This window comes from Leptopilina heterotoma, unplaced genomic scaffold (assembly GCF_015476425.1).
Source record: "Leptopilina heterotoma isolate Lh14 unplaced genomic scaffold, ASM1547642v1 Lhet_90, whole genome shotgun sequence".
In the NCBI taxonomy this organism is placed as follows: domain Eukaryota; kingdom Metazoa; phylum Arthropoda; class Insecta; order Hymenoptera; family Figitidae; genus Leptopilina; species Leptopilina heterotoma.
This window is the reverse complement of record NW_025111194.1, coordinates 1,010,580-1,031,681: the sequence shown is the minus strand read 5'-3', so window position 1 is coordinate 1,031,681 and position 21,102 is coordinate 1,010,580. Positions and strand designations below refer to the sequence as shown.

The 21,102-nt window shown below is 25.6% G+C and overlaps 1 protein-coding gene across 12 annotated transcripts in view; it reads left to right on the top strand.

Annotated features, from left to right (window-relative positions):
* The window catches only part of LOC122511895 (solute carrier family 12 member 4), a 102,434-nt gene that overhangs the window by 52,880 nt on the left and 28,452 nt on the right, over positions 1–21,102 (top strand). Inside the window, exon 1 of one of the 12 annotated variants that reach the window (XM_043627458.1) lies at positions 11,069–12,114. The exons of the other annotated variants lie outside the window; for them this stretch is intronic. Within the exon in view, the coding sequence (XP_043483393.1) occupies positions 12,048–12,114 (67 nt within the window). The 5' untranslated portion in view covers positions 11,069–12,047. Of the gene's footprint in view, positions 1–11,068; positions 12,115–21,102 lie in introns of those variants that run through there. 12 annotated transcript variants of the gene reach the window in all.

Sequence of the window (21,102 nt, the reverse complement as noted above, 5' to 3'; positions counted from 1 at the left end):
TTATAACTTTCCCCACATAAAAAAAATAGTATATAAATATTTTTTTTTACTGTACGTTAATTCTAAAAGGATGGGAATTTGCCTGGAAGGTATCAATTTTCATTTAACTTTGTCGACTTGAATTTGTTTTGATATAAAAATTGACGACGGAGATCCAAGAGTCAACAGAGGAAAAGAGAGAGAGGGAGAGAATGAGGTGAACCCCCTTTCGAATAGGGGAATAATCGTGGCTTTTGAATTTAATGAACTGTGAAAAGAGAGACCTCCCGCAAATGGCGTGGCTTTCACTCAAGAGATCCTTCAAGTATAGGGTCTCAAAATTAGCCCCAAAGTTAATGTATACTCATAGTGTAATTATCAAATAAATGTCACTCGTTCGATTAAGTAGCACCCACGCTAAATATTACTAATTTTTTCCCACTTGAAGTATTTTTCCAAAAAAGAGAGGAAACTATATAAAGAACCAAAATCATATTTATATATTTTTAAATTTATGTATTTTTATATTTATATTCAAATTATATAGAAAAATTACAAAGTATTTAGGAAAAATTTCAGTCGAAAAAGTAAAAAGTCAGTTTGTTATTACCCTCTTAAATTGTTCGTGAACAATTTGGGATTTATTTGAAAAATAGCTTGAAATATAGAAATTGAATCCAATTTTTCCATTGAATGTACTTTTTGTGTGAAGGAAACTTGACATCATTTCTTTTACATTTTAATTGAAATATCTTTTTTTTGGTCTTTTTATTGGGAATAATATTTTATATAGATGTTGCAATTAAAGAAAAGTTTATTCAAAACAAACAGTCGAAAGGGGTATTTATCTTTTTTTTATTATTGATGCGTAAAAAAGGGGTTGACCCAGATGAAGGATATAGGGAGAAAGGTAGAGTTCGAGAGGTTCTTACTCCTAAATGGGATAGAAAATGTATTTATATAAAATGAAAGTATATATATTTATGTATTGGCTATAAGACGACTGTATAACTAAATATTTAAATTTTCTTTCATTATTTATATTTAATATTAAAGTAATGAGTTATGTAACTTTATGTCTTTAATTCTATTACATTATTTTATTGTATATTAATATTTATTTAACAATCTTTTTGATTTATTAATTTTTAATTGTATTCATTATACTTTATTATTTTATATTTATCATAATATTTTACTTACTATTTATTATGATATTTATACTATTCATCTTAGATAGTAACGTTTCTATTAATTTTTTAAATGAAATTAATAAAAAAGTAAAATAATAGAAATATATTTTTGTTACATATTTATGTATATTTAAATAATACTAAAATGTTTGTTTAAAACTTACCAACTAGCAGCAGACCATCCAGATAATTTTCTTTATTATGAAATTATTTGATTACGATTTAGTTTTCTAAGGAAACACCGTTTTGTATATTTAAATAATACAGAAATGTAAAAAATGTTTTTAAAAACTTACCAAGCTGCAGCAGACCATCCAGGTGACAGTTTCTTTATTATGAAACTATTTGATTACGATTTAGTCTTCTAACAAAAACCCTTTTTCTAACTTGGACATTGATTCTGTAGGTTGCTTTTGACATCTCCAACTGACAACTAGTGCAGCCAAGTAATAGAGGTTACGTTTACTGAGTGAATACAGTCAATTGAGTCGAGTGCCCTCTTTCAAACTTTTCGCGGTAATTTTAAAAATCAATTCGAAAAATCTGAATAGTAATAATAGTAATAACAGTATGAGAATAATAATAACAATAATAATTATTATATGATAATAGTAATTATTATTCTTGCTAGAATTATGTTATGATGTTATTAATATTATAAAATCAGTGTAAATATAATACCAATAATAATAATAATTTTTCAATATGTATAATTATGAATATAGTAGGGTGTATATATGTTCACCTAGGGATTTCTCTCTGCCGGGTCTCTTCACGGATTCTGGGAGTGCGGTGGGATGAGAACCCAATGTGTGACGTCACACTCAACCCGTGACGTAAACGCCGGGAACGGTTACGTGTTACGCAAGCGTCGAGGGAGAAGGGTAGGTGCGCCCTGATCACCCACTGCCCTACTTTCTCAACGCCCCTTGGCTAAAGACATTTTTTCCACACTTTCCTCTTTTGCTCTCTTCAAAAAGATCCTTTCTCTCTCTCTCCCTCTTTCTTTCTATTTTCACTCCTGCATTCTCTCTGTCTCTATTTTTCTCTTTTCACCCTCTACAACTCTATTTTCCATCCTCCTCTTCCTCCTCTTCTTCTTTTTTACTCCTCCAACGTCTTGTCAGTGTCTTTATATTTCTTTTCTTTCTTATACCTTCATCGTTATGGGACTCTCAACGACGAAAGTAGTCAACCTCAACGCCTTAGCCACTAGCAACCGTCACGTTTTGCACTATACTATAACGTTAAACCCGACTACGATTCACTCAATCGTGTCGTGAATCCTAAAGGACTGCATCACTCTCGTTTTCCTCTTGAAAGTATGGAAATAACTGCGCCCTTCAAGCAACGATTTATATATATTTTTTTTCTTCATCTCCTTATATTTTTTATATTTCACTTTCTGATATTACGACATCGATACATTTTCACACTAAACTTCTCGTTTCCTCCAAGTGTCAATTGGATTTTTTCGGGGAAAAAAAATTTTTTTTACAAAATTTTTTGACGTTTTTTTTTAATTCTAAAATGCCAAAAACTTTTCTTCTTTCCAACTTTTAATTTTTTTTGACATGAATTCCAATTTATTTTCTAGTTATTATAATAAAATTAATGTAAAATATTTGAATTTCCCGCGTATTGTTTAAAAGAGAGGGTCACTTGACATAACCTCACTTTGTTCTAGTTTGCAGCTAAAAATTCCAAAATTAAAATGGACAGGAAAATGTTATTAAAATGTAATTTAGTGACACTTTTCCAACATAGAATTGCGAAAACTATTTACAATTATCGAGACAAATTGAAATTGCAAATAAAATCAATTTTTAATTAACAAAAAAAAGAAAGGAATTTCGATTTATTTAACCTGAGTTTGCAATTTACTATTGTTCAATTTATTTTTATTTTCGAAACAATTTTCTTTTCCCTCTTGTGTGGAAATTAAACAATTTGATTTAAATAGAAAAGAAAAATACTTTCTTTCTTGTTTTATTTCGAAATAAAAAAAAAAGATTTAAATTGTTCTGACAGAATAAATTGAGACGTATTAATTATTATTAAATTACGACGTCTCATCGTTTCAGTGTCAGAAATTAAAATAAAATGGATGTAAAATATTTACCATAGACTAACTAAATATAATTCTTGATGGTAATCGATTTATTCTATATTTAATTTAATACATTTTTTTTCAATCTCTTACGTATTTCTATTTTTTATTTATTTTATTTATTTTTTCCACTTTCAATTTTTTCTTTCATGTCTTTCTATTCTATTTATTTAATTTTTTATTTTTATTTCTTAATTTTGACCTTAACATTTTATTTGAAATGTTTATTATTTATATATTATTTATAAAAAGGAGAAATTTAAAGATTTTTTTTCTACAGGGATTATATTCCACCATTAATTTTCATTATCCTTTGTATTTTCAAATAACTGAAATTAAAAACGAAATATATTTCGCTATATTTGGACATTAATAATAAATTTCGATTTAAAAAAAGTTTTTTCTTCTATTTGTCAAAAAAAGGGCAACTTAATGCATCGGGAATAAAATTTTTTTTACTGAAATAAATCATTTCACTGTGACACATGATTATGGGTATTATGTGAAGACCTTTTATCGCTTAGTTTATACAACACATAAAATTAACATTAAATGCCAGTCATTTCTACTTATAAAGGATAAACAAAATAAAATTTATATTTAAAAAGGAAAACCTTTTTTTTATTCTAAATAATGGATATTGTAGAATTTTTCAATTACAAAATATTCATATTTTTATATTTACTTTTTGTGGCACACTTACATTTTGAAAAATATTTAATTTTAAATATAAAAGTGACAAGTCCGAGTACATGAATTTATATTTATACAATAATATCGAAAATTTGTTTTCATTTGATAAATAAAATGAAAAAAGGAGGTAAAATGTTCCAACGAATAAAAGTATAAATTTTTAATCTGTTTCCAGAAATAAAATTACATTATATTCAATGTGTACACGTGAAATCGAAGAGGAAAATATAATTGTTTGTCTATCTTATTTTCGATCTCGTGAATAAATAATTACTTTCGTGAAAAAGAAACATTTAGAAAATCCATTCAACATGTTAAAGTTTTTTCTTTTTGTTATTTTATTTATGTGCCTTTTGAAATAATTGAAAACTTCCCGAGTGACTTTAATTAAATTCTACCACGATTTTTTTATTATTATAGCAAATGAATCGCATAATTAATGTAATTTTCTTTACTAAAATATTATAATTTCAATTTATTAAACATTCCGGCTCGTCTTTAATTATACGGAAAGTTTAATTTTCTATTGTTCTCGAATTAATAACATTATTCTCGTGGCATATTTTATTCATATAAACATTCACAGCGAAATTAAACTTTGTCGTAGTGAAAATAGTATGAAATAATTTTAGCTTACCAAAAAGGAATATTTTTTTTTAATTTTCTCATGGTGGAGAAATTATTAGATTACGATTCAGTTCTCTAAAGAAAACACTTTCTTTGGCGTTTGTTTCAACAATGGGTGGAAAAAGTGTGGTTAGGTTTGGACTCAGAACTATAGCGACCTCTGTAGTAACTTTAGCGCGGGAATTTCAAAAATTCAAATTGAAAGTTTAACATTTTAATTAAAATTTTCTTTATATTGTAAATAAAAATTTATTTAAAAATATAAATGAAAATATAAATCAAGAAATAATTGAAAACATAAATAAAAATATGAATGAAAATATAAACAAAAATATGTATGAAAATATAAACAAAAGTAGAAATTCAACTATAAAAAAATATCACTTAAAATGCAATCTAATTATTCGAATGTAATCAAAGAGATTCGGAAGTCCAAACTCGTTCCGACTATTCGTCACTGACTTTAACTTTTCGAGGAAAGTTTTCCATTCTTTTCTCTTTGTCTTCTTTCTCTATTCTTACATTCACTGCTATACACTAGATCCTTAATCAGGAGAGCAATAAGAGACTCCCTGACGACGTTTTACACGAAAAACAACCTCTGAATTTTAAATCATTCTACAATAATACAAAAAAAAAGAAGGAAAAGAAAGTAAAAACAGATCAGTAACCATTTATATAATGCGAAACAGGAAATGAAACAAATGCGATGCAAACAAATGATAAATAGTTTAAGTATAAGAAAAAAGAATGAAAGAAAGAGAAAATGAAAAAGATGTGAGCAGAGCAAAAAAAAAAGTTGGAACATTCATGTTCTGCATTCTTGAGAAACAGAATTTAAATTCCCTCTAAAGTCTCGGATTTTGTGAGTAGGAAACTGCACAAATAACTCGCCGAGCCCGTAGATTTATTTTACTGACTTTGAGAAAGCTCAGAAGCTAGACATTAGCATAGAGTGTTATTTACCTCGTATTGTTACATGTTTTATGAATAAAATAATAAATGTACATTCATTTGGTGTTGACCACAAAAACTGCTGTTGCGTCTGTTATTATTTATATATTTAAATCAAAGGATTTTTTTTAATTATTCAAAATTCTCATTTTTTCATGACTCTGACTGATCTTAACCTCTAAACGGGATAATTTATTTTTTACCAACAGGAACGAAATGCAGTGTTCAATTATGTTAATAAAAAAACAAAATTAGAAAATATTTATAATATTATACAAATTTTTGTATTTTTGAAACATTTATACACATTTATGTCTATTTAAAGAAATGTAGAAATGTAAAAAAATTGTACAAAAAAACTTACCAAGCAGCAGCAGACCATCCAGGTGACAATTTCTTTATTAGGAAACTGTATTTGATTACGATTTAGTCCTCTAACAAAAACCCTTTTTCTAACTTCGACATTGATTCTGTAGGTTGCCTTTGACATCTCCGACTGACAATGGACTGACAACTAGTGTAGCCAAGTAACAGAGGTTAGGTTAAGAGTGAATATAGTCACTTGAGTCGAGTGCCCTCTTTCAAACTTTTTTGCGGGAACTTTAAAAATCATAATTCTTAATAACAATAATAATAAAAATAATAATACTTAAGTTGTTATTATTATTAATTAATTATTATTAATGAAATAATATTAGTAATTTTTTTACAAAAAATTAATTATTTGAGATTATGTCAGTAAAAATCAACTTATAATTTTTTTCAAATTGCATTATAAATTAAAATCATCTTAATTGTGTCATATGAAATGAAAATTGAATTAAAAACTATGAACGTAATTTTCTTTTCTTCACTTTTTAAATTCTCATTCTATTTATTTAACGTTTCTGATGAAATTTCTATTTGAATTTCAGGACATTTTAAAGAACGATACAAAACTATTTTTCTTTTTGTCCCTAAACGTGCAGCAATATTTATCTTCGGAAACGTATATCATAAATTTTTATACTCTATCCAATCTCGCATGATAAAAATCATTTTGCCCAGGACGTGGAAAATTTGTAATCTTAAGAAAAACTTGATTCCTGCTGGTAAGATTTCAACTCTGCTACTGATATATATATATATAGGTATATATGGGTATATATACAGAATCCAAACCGGAGTTTTCCAATTCGAGGAAAAAATATATATCGCCCCACGATAACAAATCTTCAGCATGCCGTAAAAATATATTATATTTTTAGAGAAAAAAATATTATTTTTGCATTTAAAAAAAAAAATTTTTTTATTTCTTTTCTTGTTTTTGACAATAAAATTTTTCGATTTGTTTGTTTATTTAAATTAAGTTATTTGTGTTTAATTTAATTGTTCTTTTTTAATTTTACTTAATCAACTTGTGTTATTTTTGTGTTTTTATTTTTTACTTTCTTTTTTATTCTCTTTTTTATTCTTTTTTTTCTTTCTTTCTTTTTTTATTCTTTTTTTTGTTTTTATTCTCATTTTTTCTTTTTTACGTTCTTTTTATTTACATTTAAAAAAAACTTTTTTCCGTCTGTTTTTATAAGAATTTTTTTTTTATTTATTTCTCGAAAGAAAAAAATTATATGGCATCAATTTTGTCAGAAATTTCAGGTCTCACAGAGACTGTTTTGAAAATATTGAAGATTGAACACAATTTTCCCCTATGACCTTAATATTAGGAGGGTTGGTTTTTTTTCTCTCTAGAAAAAAAATGTATCACATTGAGAGATCTTCTCCTTTTTTTTGCAAAAGAAAAAGAAGAAAAAAGGAATGAAAGAAAGTAAATTGTATAGTCACTGTCTGATTATAAAGTTTGTAAATTAAAATTCTCCTCGAGTTGGAAGCAAAAAAAAAAGAAAGAAATTTATGAAAGAATTTTTTAAATTAATTTTATAATAATTTTCATACTAATTATTAATTATAATTCTTTCGTGATAAGTTTTATAATTTCTAACGTTTATCATTACTATTATAATTTATAATAATAAATTATTATTATTATTTTTATTATAGTTAATTGTTTATTTAATTTAATTAATTATTTAAATATTATTTTCGTTTAAAAAAAATTGTAAAGGATTTATTTTTACTTTTGTTTTATTATCTTTTTATTATCACTTTATTACTAATTTATTTGTAGTTTTATTATTAGAGAATTTTTAAAAAGTAGAAAAACTTTCCAGTAAATTGAGAAATTTTTTTTATTATCAACATAAAATTATCTGAAAGTAGAAGAAGAACTAATCGGATCAATTATTATTAAAGCTCTTAATGACATTAAAGTATTAAAAATTGTTGGGATAAATTGCCCATGAATTATCGATTTAATTGACTTGATTGAAATCTCTTATTATTATTTTTTCTTCTAATCTATATTTTATTAGTTACTTGAATCACAGTCATAAAAAAATATTTTTAAAGTACAGTAAAATTTATTTTCCATTTGTTTTTAATTATTTAAAAAAACGGATAAATAACGATTCTATACGTTTTTAATAATAAACAAAATTATTTTTCATTTTTATTATTTGTAAAAATAATAATAATTATAATAATAAATAAATAAATAAAAATAAAAATAATGTATTTAATTAAAATTCAAAAACAATTTTGTAAAATTTACTTATTAATTTCCAGCAATTATTATTAATAGATACGGACGATGAGAAGAAAAAAGAAAGAATGAATGAGGAAAAAAATTTGTGTGAATAACATTTGAAGCTTCTCGTTTAAATTAATTGGCAGTAATTGAATTTTCAATAAAATTTTCATGTTGCTCATATTTATTGCAATTCATTTGAAGACGAGTTCTACGTGTTAAATTATTGAAGATTGACTTGGTGTTTTATTAAATTACTATATACTAGTAACTCTTCTCTGCAGTATTAATAATTTTCCAAATAATTACTGAAGCAGTCAGTGAACGACTTAATTAGTAACCAAGTTTATGTATCATTAGTGATTCCACGTTTATTAAAATTTCAAAATCCAATATATTTAAGTGAGAGAATTTCAAAGTATACTTGTGTATTTTGATATCAACAAATTTCAAGTGACAGTGATTTTCAGTTAAAAATTATTATTTTCATTATTATCTATATTATTATTATTTTTATTTTTAATATTATTATTTCTGTAAATTCAAAACGAATTCAAATGGAATTCTGTCAATTCCATCAATAAAATAAATTCAAAATTAAAAGTAAATTATTATTTTTCAAGAATAAAAAAATAATAACCCCCTTCTCTCTAAATTCGTATTCATACATCCAATATAATTTTTTTCCTCCTTTCTGAAAATTACCAGAAAATTTTCTCTACAAAATTCCAAAACCATGTTCTGTAATCCAATTAACCCTGTTTTTTCTCCTTCTTCTTCCTCATCTTCTCAGGGGCCAAAAAAGAAGGAAAAACTATCATTTCCAACAATTACATTAGAAAATTGTCGGTGGTAAAAATTGAGCTACCATGTCACGTATTCGATACCAGGCTAGTGACGTCCCTGACGTCAAAACTGGGTCAGGGGCAATTAGAATTCGCTTCATCCCCCAAAAGGGAGAGGAGAGAGAGAGAAAGAACAATGCCGCTGAAGACGATCTCGTTGAAGATCTTGAGTTCCGGTACATTTCTTCTCTCTCTCTCTCTCATTTTCTTTCTTTTTTCTTTGTTTCTCTCTCTCGCTCCTTCCTTCTTGATTTCTCTCTCGCTCTTTCTTTCTTTATCACCCTCTCTTTCTTTCGCTCCTTGTTTCTTTTTTCTTTATTTCTCTCCCGCTCTTTCTTTATTTCTCTATCTCTTTCGCTCCTTGTTTCTATTTTCTTTATTAATCTCTCGCTTCTTCTTTCTTCTTTTCTTTATTTTTCTCCCTCTTTCGCTCATTCTTCCTTTTTTCTATATTCATCTCTTTCTTTCTTTCTCTTTTTCTTCATTTCTCTCTCTTTTTCGATCATTCTTCATTTTTTTCTTCAATTCTCTCCTTCTTTATATTTTTTTCATTTCTCTCTCTCTTATTTTTTCTTTATTTCTCTCTTTTGCTCCTTTTTTCTCTATTTTTCTCTCTTTTGATCTTTATTTCTTCTTCTTTTCGCTCTTTTTCGCTCCTTTTTTCTTTTTTTTCTTTATTTCTTTCACTCTCACTCTTCTTCTTTTTTTAATTATTACTTTCTTTTTCTCTCTCTTTATCTCTTCCCTTTCTTTTTTCTCTATTTCTCCACCTCTTTAGCTCCTTCTTTCTTTTTTCTCTATTTCTCCACCTCTTTCGCTCCTTCTTACTTTTTTCTTTATTTCTCTCTCATACTCCTTTTTTCTTCCTCTTCCTCTCTATTTTTCTCTCTCGCTCCTTCTTTCTTTATTTTTTTCTTTATTTCTCTCCTTCTTTCTTTTTTCTCTATTTCTCCACCTCTTTCGCTCCTTCTTACTTTTTTCTTTATTTCTCTCCTTCTTTCTTTATTCCTCTATCTCTCTCTTCCCTTTCGCTCCTTTTATCTTCATTTCTCTCTCTTTCGCTGCTTTTTTCCTTATTTCTCTCTCTTTTGCCCGTTTTTCTTTCTTTATTTATTTCTCTCTATTTCACTCTTTTTTTCTTTATTTCTCTCTCTCTCTCTCTCTCTCTCTCTCTCTCTCTCTCTCTCTCTCTCTCTCTCTCTCTCTCTCTCTCTCTTCTACTTTTTCCTTTTTTCCTTATTTATCTCCTTTTTTTCTTCATTTCTCTTTCGCCCCTTCGTCAATTTTTTTATTTTATTCTTTATTTCTCTCTCTTTCAACCCTTTTTTCTTTATTTTTCTCTCTTTCGCCCCTTTTTTCTTTTTTTTTCTTTATTTGTCTCCTTCTTTGTTTTTTTCTTTATTTCTCTCTCTCTCTTACTCCTTTTTTGTTCCTCTTTTTCTTCATTTCTCTCTCTCTCTCTCTCGCTCTTTCTTTCTTCCTTATTTTCTTTTTTTTTTCTTCTCCTTTCTTTTTTTCTTTTTTTCTCTCTCTTTTGATCCTTTTTTCTCCTTTATTTTTTTCTCCCTTCTTCTTTCTTTTTTTCTTTATTTCTCTCTCTTTCGCTCCTTCGTCATTTTTTTCTTTAATTCTTTCGTTTATTTATTTTTTTTATTTCTCTCTCTCTTTCGCTCCTTTTTTCTTTTTTTTCTCTTCCTCTTTCTTTCTACTGCTGTCCCAAAGTAAAAAAGTCGCATTTGCCGTTTAGGTGAAAGTCGCTTATTATGTAAGCGATTTTCAACCTTACGGCAAATGCGACATACTAGATTTTTACTTTGGAGTAAAAACAGCAATTATTCTATTTCTCTCTCTCTCTTTCTCTTAAATCTTTTTTCATTGTTTTCTTCACTTTCTTTTTTTCCTACTGAAAAAAATAATACCATAAGTTAGTCAAAACAGAAAGGAAATATTTTTTTCGCGATTGCTCTAAACATAGGAAAAAGGGAGAAAAAGAAAAAGTTGTTCAAGTTTTTGAGGCATTCGATTGGAATTGTGTGTGGTTCGGGGTGGTGTCCTCTCTCTCTCTCTCACACTCTCTCGATGTCTAAAAAGGGGGATGCTGTGTGTAGAGATGATGATGATGATGGTAGACGACGGGAAAGCGCAAAGGAGAGAAAATCTCTTTCTCTCTCTCTCTTCCAGTTTCTCTCTCATATTGCTTGGAAAATGGGGCGCAGGCGCGGGATAAGGGTGGAAAAGCGGGCGGGCAGCTCACTACGCCCGGGACGTCACGGGTCGCGGGACGACCGAGGGAAACCTGCAGGAAAAAGATATTTCGTGTGTTATAGTAACCGTTCTCGTTGTCGTCGTCGTCATCACCGTCGTCGTCGTCGTCGTCGTTGTCGTTGTATTCAAGTACCGGAAAATTTCACCTCAATAGCGGATTGTGTTTGTTGTTATTATTTTTGTTGTTGTTGTTCCTGTTCTTATACTGTTATTATTATTAAAACCCTTTTTCTCTCTCATTCTCAAAGTAAAAGGAAGAAAAATTCTTTCCTCCCTCCAAAAAAAAAATTTCTAAAAGTGAAAATCACTTTTTTTTTCAAAGAAAAATCAATGCTTCTTTTTCAATTTTATTTCGCGAGTGTTTTTTGGAAATGAGTAAAAAAGAAATTAACAATCAAAGCGAGTGGTACAGCTGTAGTGGATGCTGCGCCCGGTGAGACCCGATCCGAGGATCGGTATCGGAGAATCGTGAAAAAGAAAAAATTGTAGAAAAGGAAAAAGTGCCTCAAAAGAAAATCCTTATTTCCACCCCCTCCCAAAGAAACATGAAAATACCGAATTGTTGTATACGATAAATATTGTTGAACTAAGAAGAAAACATTTTCTCCGTGGAGAAAAAATAAACAACCAACGGGAATTGAAAGAAGAAAAATAGAAGATTTTTTATTAAAATAAAAAGAAAAGTTATTTCCTACTAGGGAGAAGAAAAGGGAAGGAAATAAAGATTTTAAAAGAAGGAGAAATTAAATAAAAAAAAAATGAGTGAGACAACACCTAAAATGCAGCAAAAGAGCTCCGACGGTTCGCCGGCAAAACTCGAAGCTGGTACGCATTTTGTCAACATTTCTCTCACTCTCTCTTTTCTGTTTTGATTCCAATCCTTGTCCCCTTGCCCTGCATGCTGAAACTGTTATGGTATAAAGTGAAATTTACCACTTTCACTAAACTGACGATTATTTACCCTCTTTTAAAAAAATTTTGTCTAGTTTTGTTGTAGATATCTATTAATCAATTAATTTTTTATTCGATTTCAATTGTTTTTGAATCAGAGAAAAATGATTTATTTTAAAAAAATTGTTTGCAGCATGAAAATAATTGTTTGTAACGTGAAAGCAATTGTTTGGTTCAAAAATAATTGTTTGGTTCAGATACAAATTGTCTTAGTTCAAGAAAAATTGTTAGATTAATTAAAATTATTGTTTGGTTCAGAAACAAATTGTTTTAGTTCAAGAACAATTGTTTGTAGCGTCAAAACAATTGTATGGTTCAAAAAATAATTGTTTGGTTCAGAAACAATTTGTTTTAGTTCAAGAAAAATTGTTTAGTTCAATAAAAATTGTCTGGTTCAAAAATATTTGTTTGGTTCAGAAACAAATTGTTATAGTTCAAGAAAAAAATTTTTTTTGTCCATTAAAATTATTGTTTGGTTCAAAATAATTGTTTGATTCATAAATAAATTGTTTTAGTTGAAAAACAATTGTTTGGTTCGAAAAAAATTATTTGGTTCAAAAATAATTGTTTGGTTCAGAAATAAATTGTATTAGTTCAAGAACAATTGTTTGGTTCGAAAAAAAATTGTCTGGTTAAAAAATAATTGTTTGATTTAGAAATAAATTGTTTTAGTTCAAGAACAATTGTTTGATTCATTAATATTATTGTTAGGTTCAAAAATAATTGTTTAATTCATAAAAAAATTGTTTTAGTTCAAGAACAATTTTTTTGTCCATTAAAATTACTGTTTGGGTTCAAAAATAATTGTTTGGTTTAGAAAATAATTGTTTTAGTTCAAGAACAATTGTTTGATTCATTAATATTATTGTTAGGTTCAAAAATAATAATTGTTTGGTTCAGAAACAAATTGTTTTAGTTCAAGAACAACTGTTCTCTCCAATAAAATTATTGTTTGGTTCAAAAACATTTGTTTGATTCAGAAACAATTGGTTTAGTTCAAGAACAATTGTTTGATTTCCAAACAAATATTGCGTTCAAATACAATTGTTTGGAATCAAGAAAAATTGTTTGATTCAGAAACAAAGTTATTGTTCAAAAATATGACTGTTTAATTTAGAAACGAATATTTTTGTTCAAGAAAAATTGTTTGATTTAGAAACAAATGTTGGGTTCAACAATTGTTTAGTTAAAATATAATTTTTTTGTTCAAAAACAATAATTTCGTCCAAGAAAAATTTTTTGGTTCAACAACAATTGTTTGGTCCACTGAAAATTGTTTGTTTCAAGAACACTTGTTTGGTTCAGAAACAAATTGTTTTAGTTCAAGAACAATTGTTTGGTTCAGAAACAATTGTTTGATAATCGTTTGATTCAAGATCAAAGTTTTGGTTAAAAAATAATATTGTTTCTTAAGGACTAATTGTTTGGTTCAGAAATAATTGTTTCGTTTAGGAACAATTGTTTTGGTTCAAAAATTATTGTTTGATTCAGGAACAAATGTTTTTAATCAAAAATAATAATTGTTTGAATCAGAAACAATTGTTCAGAAACAACTATTTAGTTCAAAGACAATTATTTAGTACAATATTTTTTTGGTCCAAAACAAACTTTTTGGAGAAAAAATTGTTTGGTTCAAAAACAATTGTTTACATAGAAAATAATTCTTTGGTTCAAGAACAATTGTTTGGTTAAAAAACAATTGTTTAAATAAAAAAATTGTTTAAATAAAGAAGAATTATTCAATCAATGAACAATGATGAAAAATTATGTTTACATTAAAAAAAAATTAATGAAACTACATATTAAGTTCATTCAATTAATTTGTCTATAAATTTTATCTCACATGCCAATTAAAAAATACTCATATTGATAACAAATTATTTCAAAAATTTATATTACATGTAATGAATATTAAATGAAAATTAATTAAAATTCAAATTTTCACAAATCAAATTAAAAATACTTTTGCCATAAGAGAGCAATGAATTAATTAATAAATTTATTGAATAATAAACGAAAATTGAATAAACAATGATAATAAAAAAATTGTTAATTAATTGCAAAATGCAATTCGAATTTGTTTTATAAAGGAAATTTGTTTTTTAACGTTTTTTTCAATGGAGAATTAAAAAAAATAGTAATAAAAAATAATTGTTTATATGATAAAAAATATTAATAAATTTGCAAATATAAAAAATTCAAAAATATTAAAAAATATTAAAAAATATTAAAATATAAAAAAATATATAAAAATTGTATAAAAATATATTAAAAAGTAAATAATTTCCAATTTTTTCTGTCAGTATTACAAGCACAGTTCCGTTCAAAATATTCATTTAAATTTTTGTTGAAAAACATTTTATGGAAATTTTTAATTGAAAATACGAGGTGCATCTCTCTATTTGGGAAACAATTTGTTTAACTTTTGTTTTCGTATTTTGTTTTTTTTCTATTTTTTAATTAACACAAAAGTCATAAAAGCAAAAAAAAAATTTTATTAAGCTATTCTATACGGAAGTATGTACACGTGAAAAGCACTTGTATAATTGAGAATTGCTTTAGCGTATGTATGTACAATATTGACCAAAAAAAGAAAAAAAATATTTTTTTACCATTTCATATTTAATGTGTATTTAAAAAAAAACCACATACGTAAATATGTCACATGTCACATGGACGAAAAAAATTGTTTACATTTCCATTAGATTGTTTGTACATTAAAGGTCAAATTATATTTTAATTTCATGATTCAATTCGCACCCTTCTGAATATTTATCTCTTCTCTGTGGGATTCTAATTTTAGCAGCGGAAAGAAATATGTATTACAAGTTCCATTTTTCTTTTAATTTTTCATTTGTTTGTTTATTTATATTGGCATCTGCGTAATTTGTTTATTAATAAATGAGTAAATATTTCCGAAGGATAAATATTAATTTATAAATAATTTATTTACAAAAAAATCCATTTAAAATTAATTTATTAAAAAAAATTCATTTACAAATAATTTATTTTTAACAATTTATAATAATTTATGATAATTTACAATAATTTATACGTATTTATTAATAATAATTTAATATTTATATTTAATAATTTATTTTTAACAATTTATAATAATTTATGATAATTTACAATAATTTATACGTAATATAAATATTTGTATAAATAAATTTTTTTTTTATATTTAAAAAACAACTAAATACATCTATTAAAGTTTAAATGTAAATAAATCCATTTTTTATAAATTAAATTAATCAAAAACTGTTATTTCAATTTACAAATAAACAAATACATTTATTTAAATATAAAATGAACAAATTCATTTTTTTATTTATATAAATAAAAAAAAAAGAAAATTTTGAGATTTTTTCTTGAAAAAAATTTTCCAAGTAGAAAAAATGTAATTTGACACTTTATTTTTTGAAATTTGTTTTTCCCCCACGAAATTATAAATTCAACCCAATGAAGAAGGCCAAAGACCTGAGAGAAGGTAAAAGTTTTGATTACTCGAATCAAAAGTTTTTTCATTTCGTAAATTTCAAATAACATCGAGAATAATTCAACTTTTTCCTCGGGAAATTTATATAAGCTTTTCATTTTTTTTTACCTCTCCAAAAATTATATTTATATATTGAAAGAATTCACGAGGGAATTATAAAATTCAAAGTAAAAAATTTTGATCAGTATTTCTTTCTTTGACACATTTATAAAAAAATTGTTTTTTTATTTTTATATTTATTATTTATTTAATAATTTTAAAATTTATTTTTTGATTATAAATAAAGTATAGTAAATAAAGTGATACCTAAAAATTAAAAAAAGGATTTAAGGAAGAAAGAAGAAAAAAGATGAAAAATGAGAGAAAAATAAAGAAAAACGTTAAAAGAAAATTTAATTTTTATAACAATTGGAAAAATAAAACTTGATTGGCCTTAACGAATGAAAATCAAATTTTTTCGAATTGTTTGGAATGTTAATGTTGCATTTATTTTAAATGACGGTTACTTGATTTGAGCAATCTTGGTCCAATTAAAAAGGGACTGCAGCTTTTTGGTCATTAAAAGCTTTCTCTCTCTCTCTCCTACTTTCTCTATTTCTCTCTGAATTCCAAGTACATATGCAAATTGGTCGGTGTCGCATAAAAATTTAGACGAGTATTTCGCCTCTCGTTGCACTATGAACACAGACATCGAATCAGACCAATTTTTCCTTGATAAGAAAATGAGGAAAAATAAAACAGGAAATAAAATGAAAAGGAAAAAAATGAGAAAATAAAAAGAAGAAAGACGTAATAGAAGAAAATAGAAAAAGTAAAGAAAAATAAAAAATAAAATAAAAAAAGAAAATAAAAAAAGAAAATAAAAAAATAAAAATAAAAAAATAAAATAAAAAAATAAAAAGAAAAAAAATATAAAAATATAACAAAGAAAAGAAAAAAAGAAAAATAAAAAGAAAACAAAGAAAATAAAAAGAAAGTAAAGAAAAGAAATAAAGGAAGAAAATAGGAAAATAAAACAAAAATAACAATGAAAAAGATAAGGAAAAGAAAATAAAAAAGATAAAAAAGAAAACAAAGAAAAGAAAAAAAGAAAAAATAAGAAAATAAAAAGAAAGAAATCATAAAAGAAGAAAATAGAAGAAGAAAAGAAAAAATAAGAAAAAAATAGAAAAAAGAATAGAAAAATAAAAAGAAAAAAAATATAAAAATATAACAAAGAAAATAAAAAAAGAAAAATAAAAAGAAAACAAAGAAAATAAAAAGAAAGTAAAGAAAAGAAATAAAGGAAGAAAATAGGAAAATAAAACAAAAATAACAATGAAAAAGATAAGGAAAAGAAAATAAAAAAGATAAAAAAGAAAACAAAGAAAAGAAAAAAAGAAAAATAAGAAAATAAAAAGAAAAAAATCATAAAAGAAGAAAATAGAAAAAGAAAAGAAAAAAATAAGAAAAAAATAGAAAAAAGAATAGAAAAATAAAATAAAAAAAAGAAAACAAAGAAAGTAAAAAAAGAAAAGAAAACAGAGAAAATAAAAAAAAGAAAATAAAGAAAAAAGGTCATAGAGAAAACGACAAAAAATACATACGAAATAATTTTCATATGGAATAATTTTTCCCTTTTCTATTTTATTACTTTTTCTTCAATTTTTTTTTCTATTTTTTACTAAAAATAAAGTCAACTTTTTTTTTTTTTTTTGAACAATTTATCATAAAATTCCAGTATTTTTTGTGAAACCACAAGAGACGAGAAGTTTCTCTCTATATAATCAAACAAAAAAAAATGGAATGTTCCACGTTGCAAATGAATATTACACGTGAGAGAAGGAGAGATGAAGATCGATTATTTATGAATTTTTTTTCCTCCTATTTTTAGAAAACAATAAAGGAAGCAAAAATTTATTAAAAAAAATAAGAACAATGTGTGAAAAAAATATTAGGAAGAAACACATTTTTCCTCTTTTTCTACTTTCAAATTTACTGAATTAAAAAAAAATGTTTCTTTCATTAATTTTCAAAAACGATAAAAAATTGTTTTTGATATAAAATTCTCTTTTTGCGTTCATTGTAGGGGAGAGTCTCCAGTTGTGAGACGGGTTTCATTTTTGACCCGTAAATTGTAAACGAGTAAACGAAATTGTAAATAAAATACACCGTTCAATAGGTAACAGAAATACGCAACTTTTATTAAAAGAAAGTATAGTGTTTCGATGAACTCAAAAAATTTTACGATACATTTTCCGAGCACATCGCTTTTTTCAAAAAAAAAAATGTCTCCAGTTGTGAGACACTCATTAAAAATTGCTAAAATTTAATAAGTTTGACATAAAACGTTATGTTTAGTAGAAATAATTAAATATATTAATAATATATATTATTATATACTAAATAATAATATTTATTCGCCAAAATATGACTATCAAATAAACACAATTTAATAGCTTCAACAAGAGCCTTAAAATTGATTTCTTCTGAATCGATTGACTTTTTTCCACTTGACATGCCCAAAAATACTAGAAAAAAAATGAAAACAACATTTAAATAGTATGCCTGCAAAGTCGTATTTTTTATGCTGCCCAGATGGGTGTTGACACCGTCTCACAACTGGTGATATGCTGTGTCTCACACCCAGAAATTGACGCTATTTTGAAAAAGGAAAATTAAATTATTTTCAACCGTAGATTGGAACAATGCAATATTGCATCACAAAATATAAGGAAAACACTAAAAGAAAATGCATTACATTTACCTTTTCCAATTAATTAACTTGGAAAAAAAGTACTTTGCATTTATTGAAAAAACGCTTTTTAGTCGATTATCACACACAGTGTTGGTATTTAACAAAAACAGTTTATATATCCGCTTCGGCGTACACGAAAAAGTTGGCTCATATAAAAAGAAATGTTTTTATATAAACCAATCGGCTTTTTAATATTGCTTGTTAAAAAAAATTGACTGTCTCACAACTGGAGGTGTCTCACAACTGGAGACTCTCCCCTAATTGTTTTTTGTCAAAAAAGAATTTTTTAAAGTAGATTCAAAATTTTTTTTAAAAGTTTAAAAAATTACCGCATTCAAATTAAAACATTAAAAATTAAATTAGAAATTAAAAATTAAATAGAAAATTGAAAATTAAATTGGAAATTAAAAATTAAATAGAAAATTAAAAATTAAATTGGAAATTAAAAATTAACTAGAGAATTAAAAAGTAAATTGGAAATTAAAAATTAAATAGAACATTAAAAATTAAATTGTAAATAAAATAAATAAGAAAATTGATTCGAATACGAAATAACTTTTTGTTTTAAAACTTTTTTCACTAAAGAATCGATTGTCTATTTTTTAATTTTTGCTTTTTTTCAATTTTTTGTATCTGATATTTTGAACAATTGTTTGATTCAATAGCTTTTGATTGATATAAAAACAATTATTTGACTCAATAGAAATTAATGTATTAAAAAATAATTTGACTCAATGACGATTGGTCCATTAAAAAAAATTGTTTGACTCAATAGCTGTTGAATGATTTATAAACAATTGATTCCATAGCTAATAATTAATAGTTTGACTCAGTAGCTATTGATTCAATTAAAAAAAATTTTTAACTCAAAAACTAATAATTGTTCGACTTAGTAGATATTGATTCAATTCAAAAAACTATTTAACTTCAAAACTAATAATTGCTTGACTCAGTAGCTAATGATTTAATTAAAAAAAATATTTAACTCTAACACTAATAATTATTTGACTCAGCAGCTATTGATTCAACTCATAAAGTTTATTTGACTCAGTAGCCAATAATTAATTGTATGACTCCATAGCTATTGATTCAATTCAAAAAATTATTTTACTAAAAAGTTAATAATAAATTGTTTGAATCAGTAGCTATTGATTCAATTAAAAAACTATTTAACTTAAAAACTAATAATTATTTGATTCAGTAGCTATTGATTTGATTCAAAAAGTTTTTTGACTCAAAAGCTATTAATAATATGTATGACTTTCTAGCTATTGATTTAATTAAAAAAGTTATTTAACTCAAAAGCTAATAATTACTTGTTTGACTCAAGGCTATTGATCACTTTAGAAATTTCTTAATTGAAATTAAATAAAATTGGCCCTAAAGTTCCTTAAATGATTTTTCATCTCAAATACATTTGTTCGTCTTGATAAAGAAGAGAAGACTTTTTGCTATTTAATTGAAAAATAAAAATGAAAAATTCGGAAGTAAATTTTTTGCTCCGTCGGTAAAATCAAATTCAATTTTTTTACCATCAAATTAGCAAAAAAAAAATAGCAACAGCATTTAATTTTTTCTTTAATTATTTTTAGGAGCGAATATTACAAAAAGCGAAAGCTACAAAATTTATTTTAAAAAATAGTTTAATATTATTGTTTCCCTGAGACTATTCTCGATTAGAAATTGTCGAACATGAGGATTATCTTCTTAACATTTTGCAAAGTAAGACATATTGTCATGTGAAAATTTAGAAGCACTTGTCTTTGTCTTTACTTGTTGTTAAGTGACTAAGAGATGGGGAGAGAGGGAGAGAGAAAGAGAGAGACTTGAAACCGCGCCCTTAACCCATTATTAAATCGTACATCTTGGACAATGTGTACAAAGAGGACAAGCTACCCTCTTAATGTGTCTGGCCTTAAGTCGTAATTCTTAGGTTCAGGTGAACTCGCACACGCGACACACCTCCGTTCATTGTTCGTGGTATGTGGCTTGCGCGGAGCCAACTGAGGCTGGCTGCATTACGCTGCTCTTCTTTGTACATATGACTTTATCGACCATCCCCTTACGTTGAAATTGGACCAACTTTAATCCGGACTTATTTGACATTTATTTAAAAATATATTTTTAATAATTATAAAATAATCATTTTATCGTTAATTTTAATAATTATTTAATAAAATGCAAAAAAAAATTAGAAATTTTCCATAAAGTATCGTGGGCAACCTTTTTTCTATTGCTGATAACAATTTTTGAGTCAATAGTGATCGTTTGAGTCAATAGGGAGTGTTTGAGTCAATAGTGAGTGGTTTGAATCAGTAACACTTGATTGAAATAATAGCAAATAGAAAAATCTTCAATTACTTTCTAGAATGACTACTTGAGTCAAAATATAACGAATCAATAGTATTTGTCTGAATCAATAGTAACGGTTTGAGTCAATAATAAGTGTTTTAATCAGTTTCAATTATTGAAATCAAAAAGTAATTTTTTTATTAACTGCTTCAGTCAATGTTAAACGAATCAATAGCATTTGATTGAATCAATGGTAACTGTTTGAGTCAATAATAAGTGTTTGAATCAATATCAATTTTTGAAAACAAAAATATCTATTGAGCCACTGCTTGAG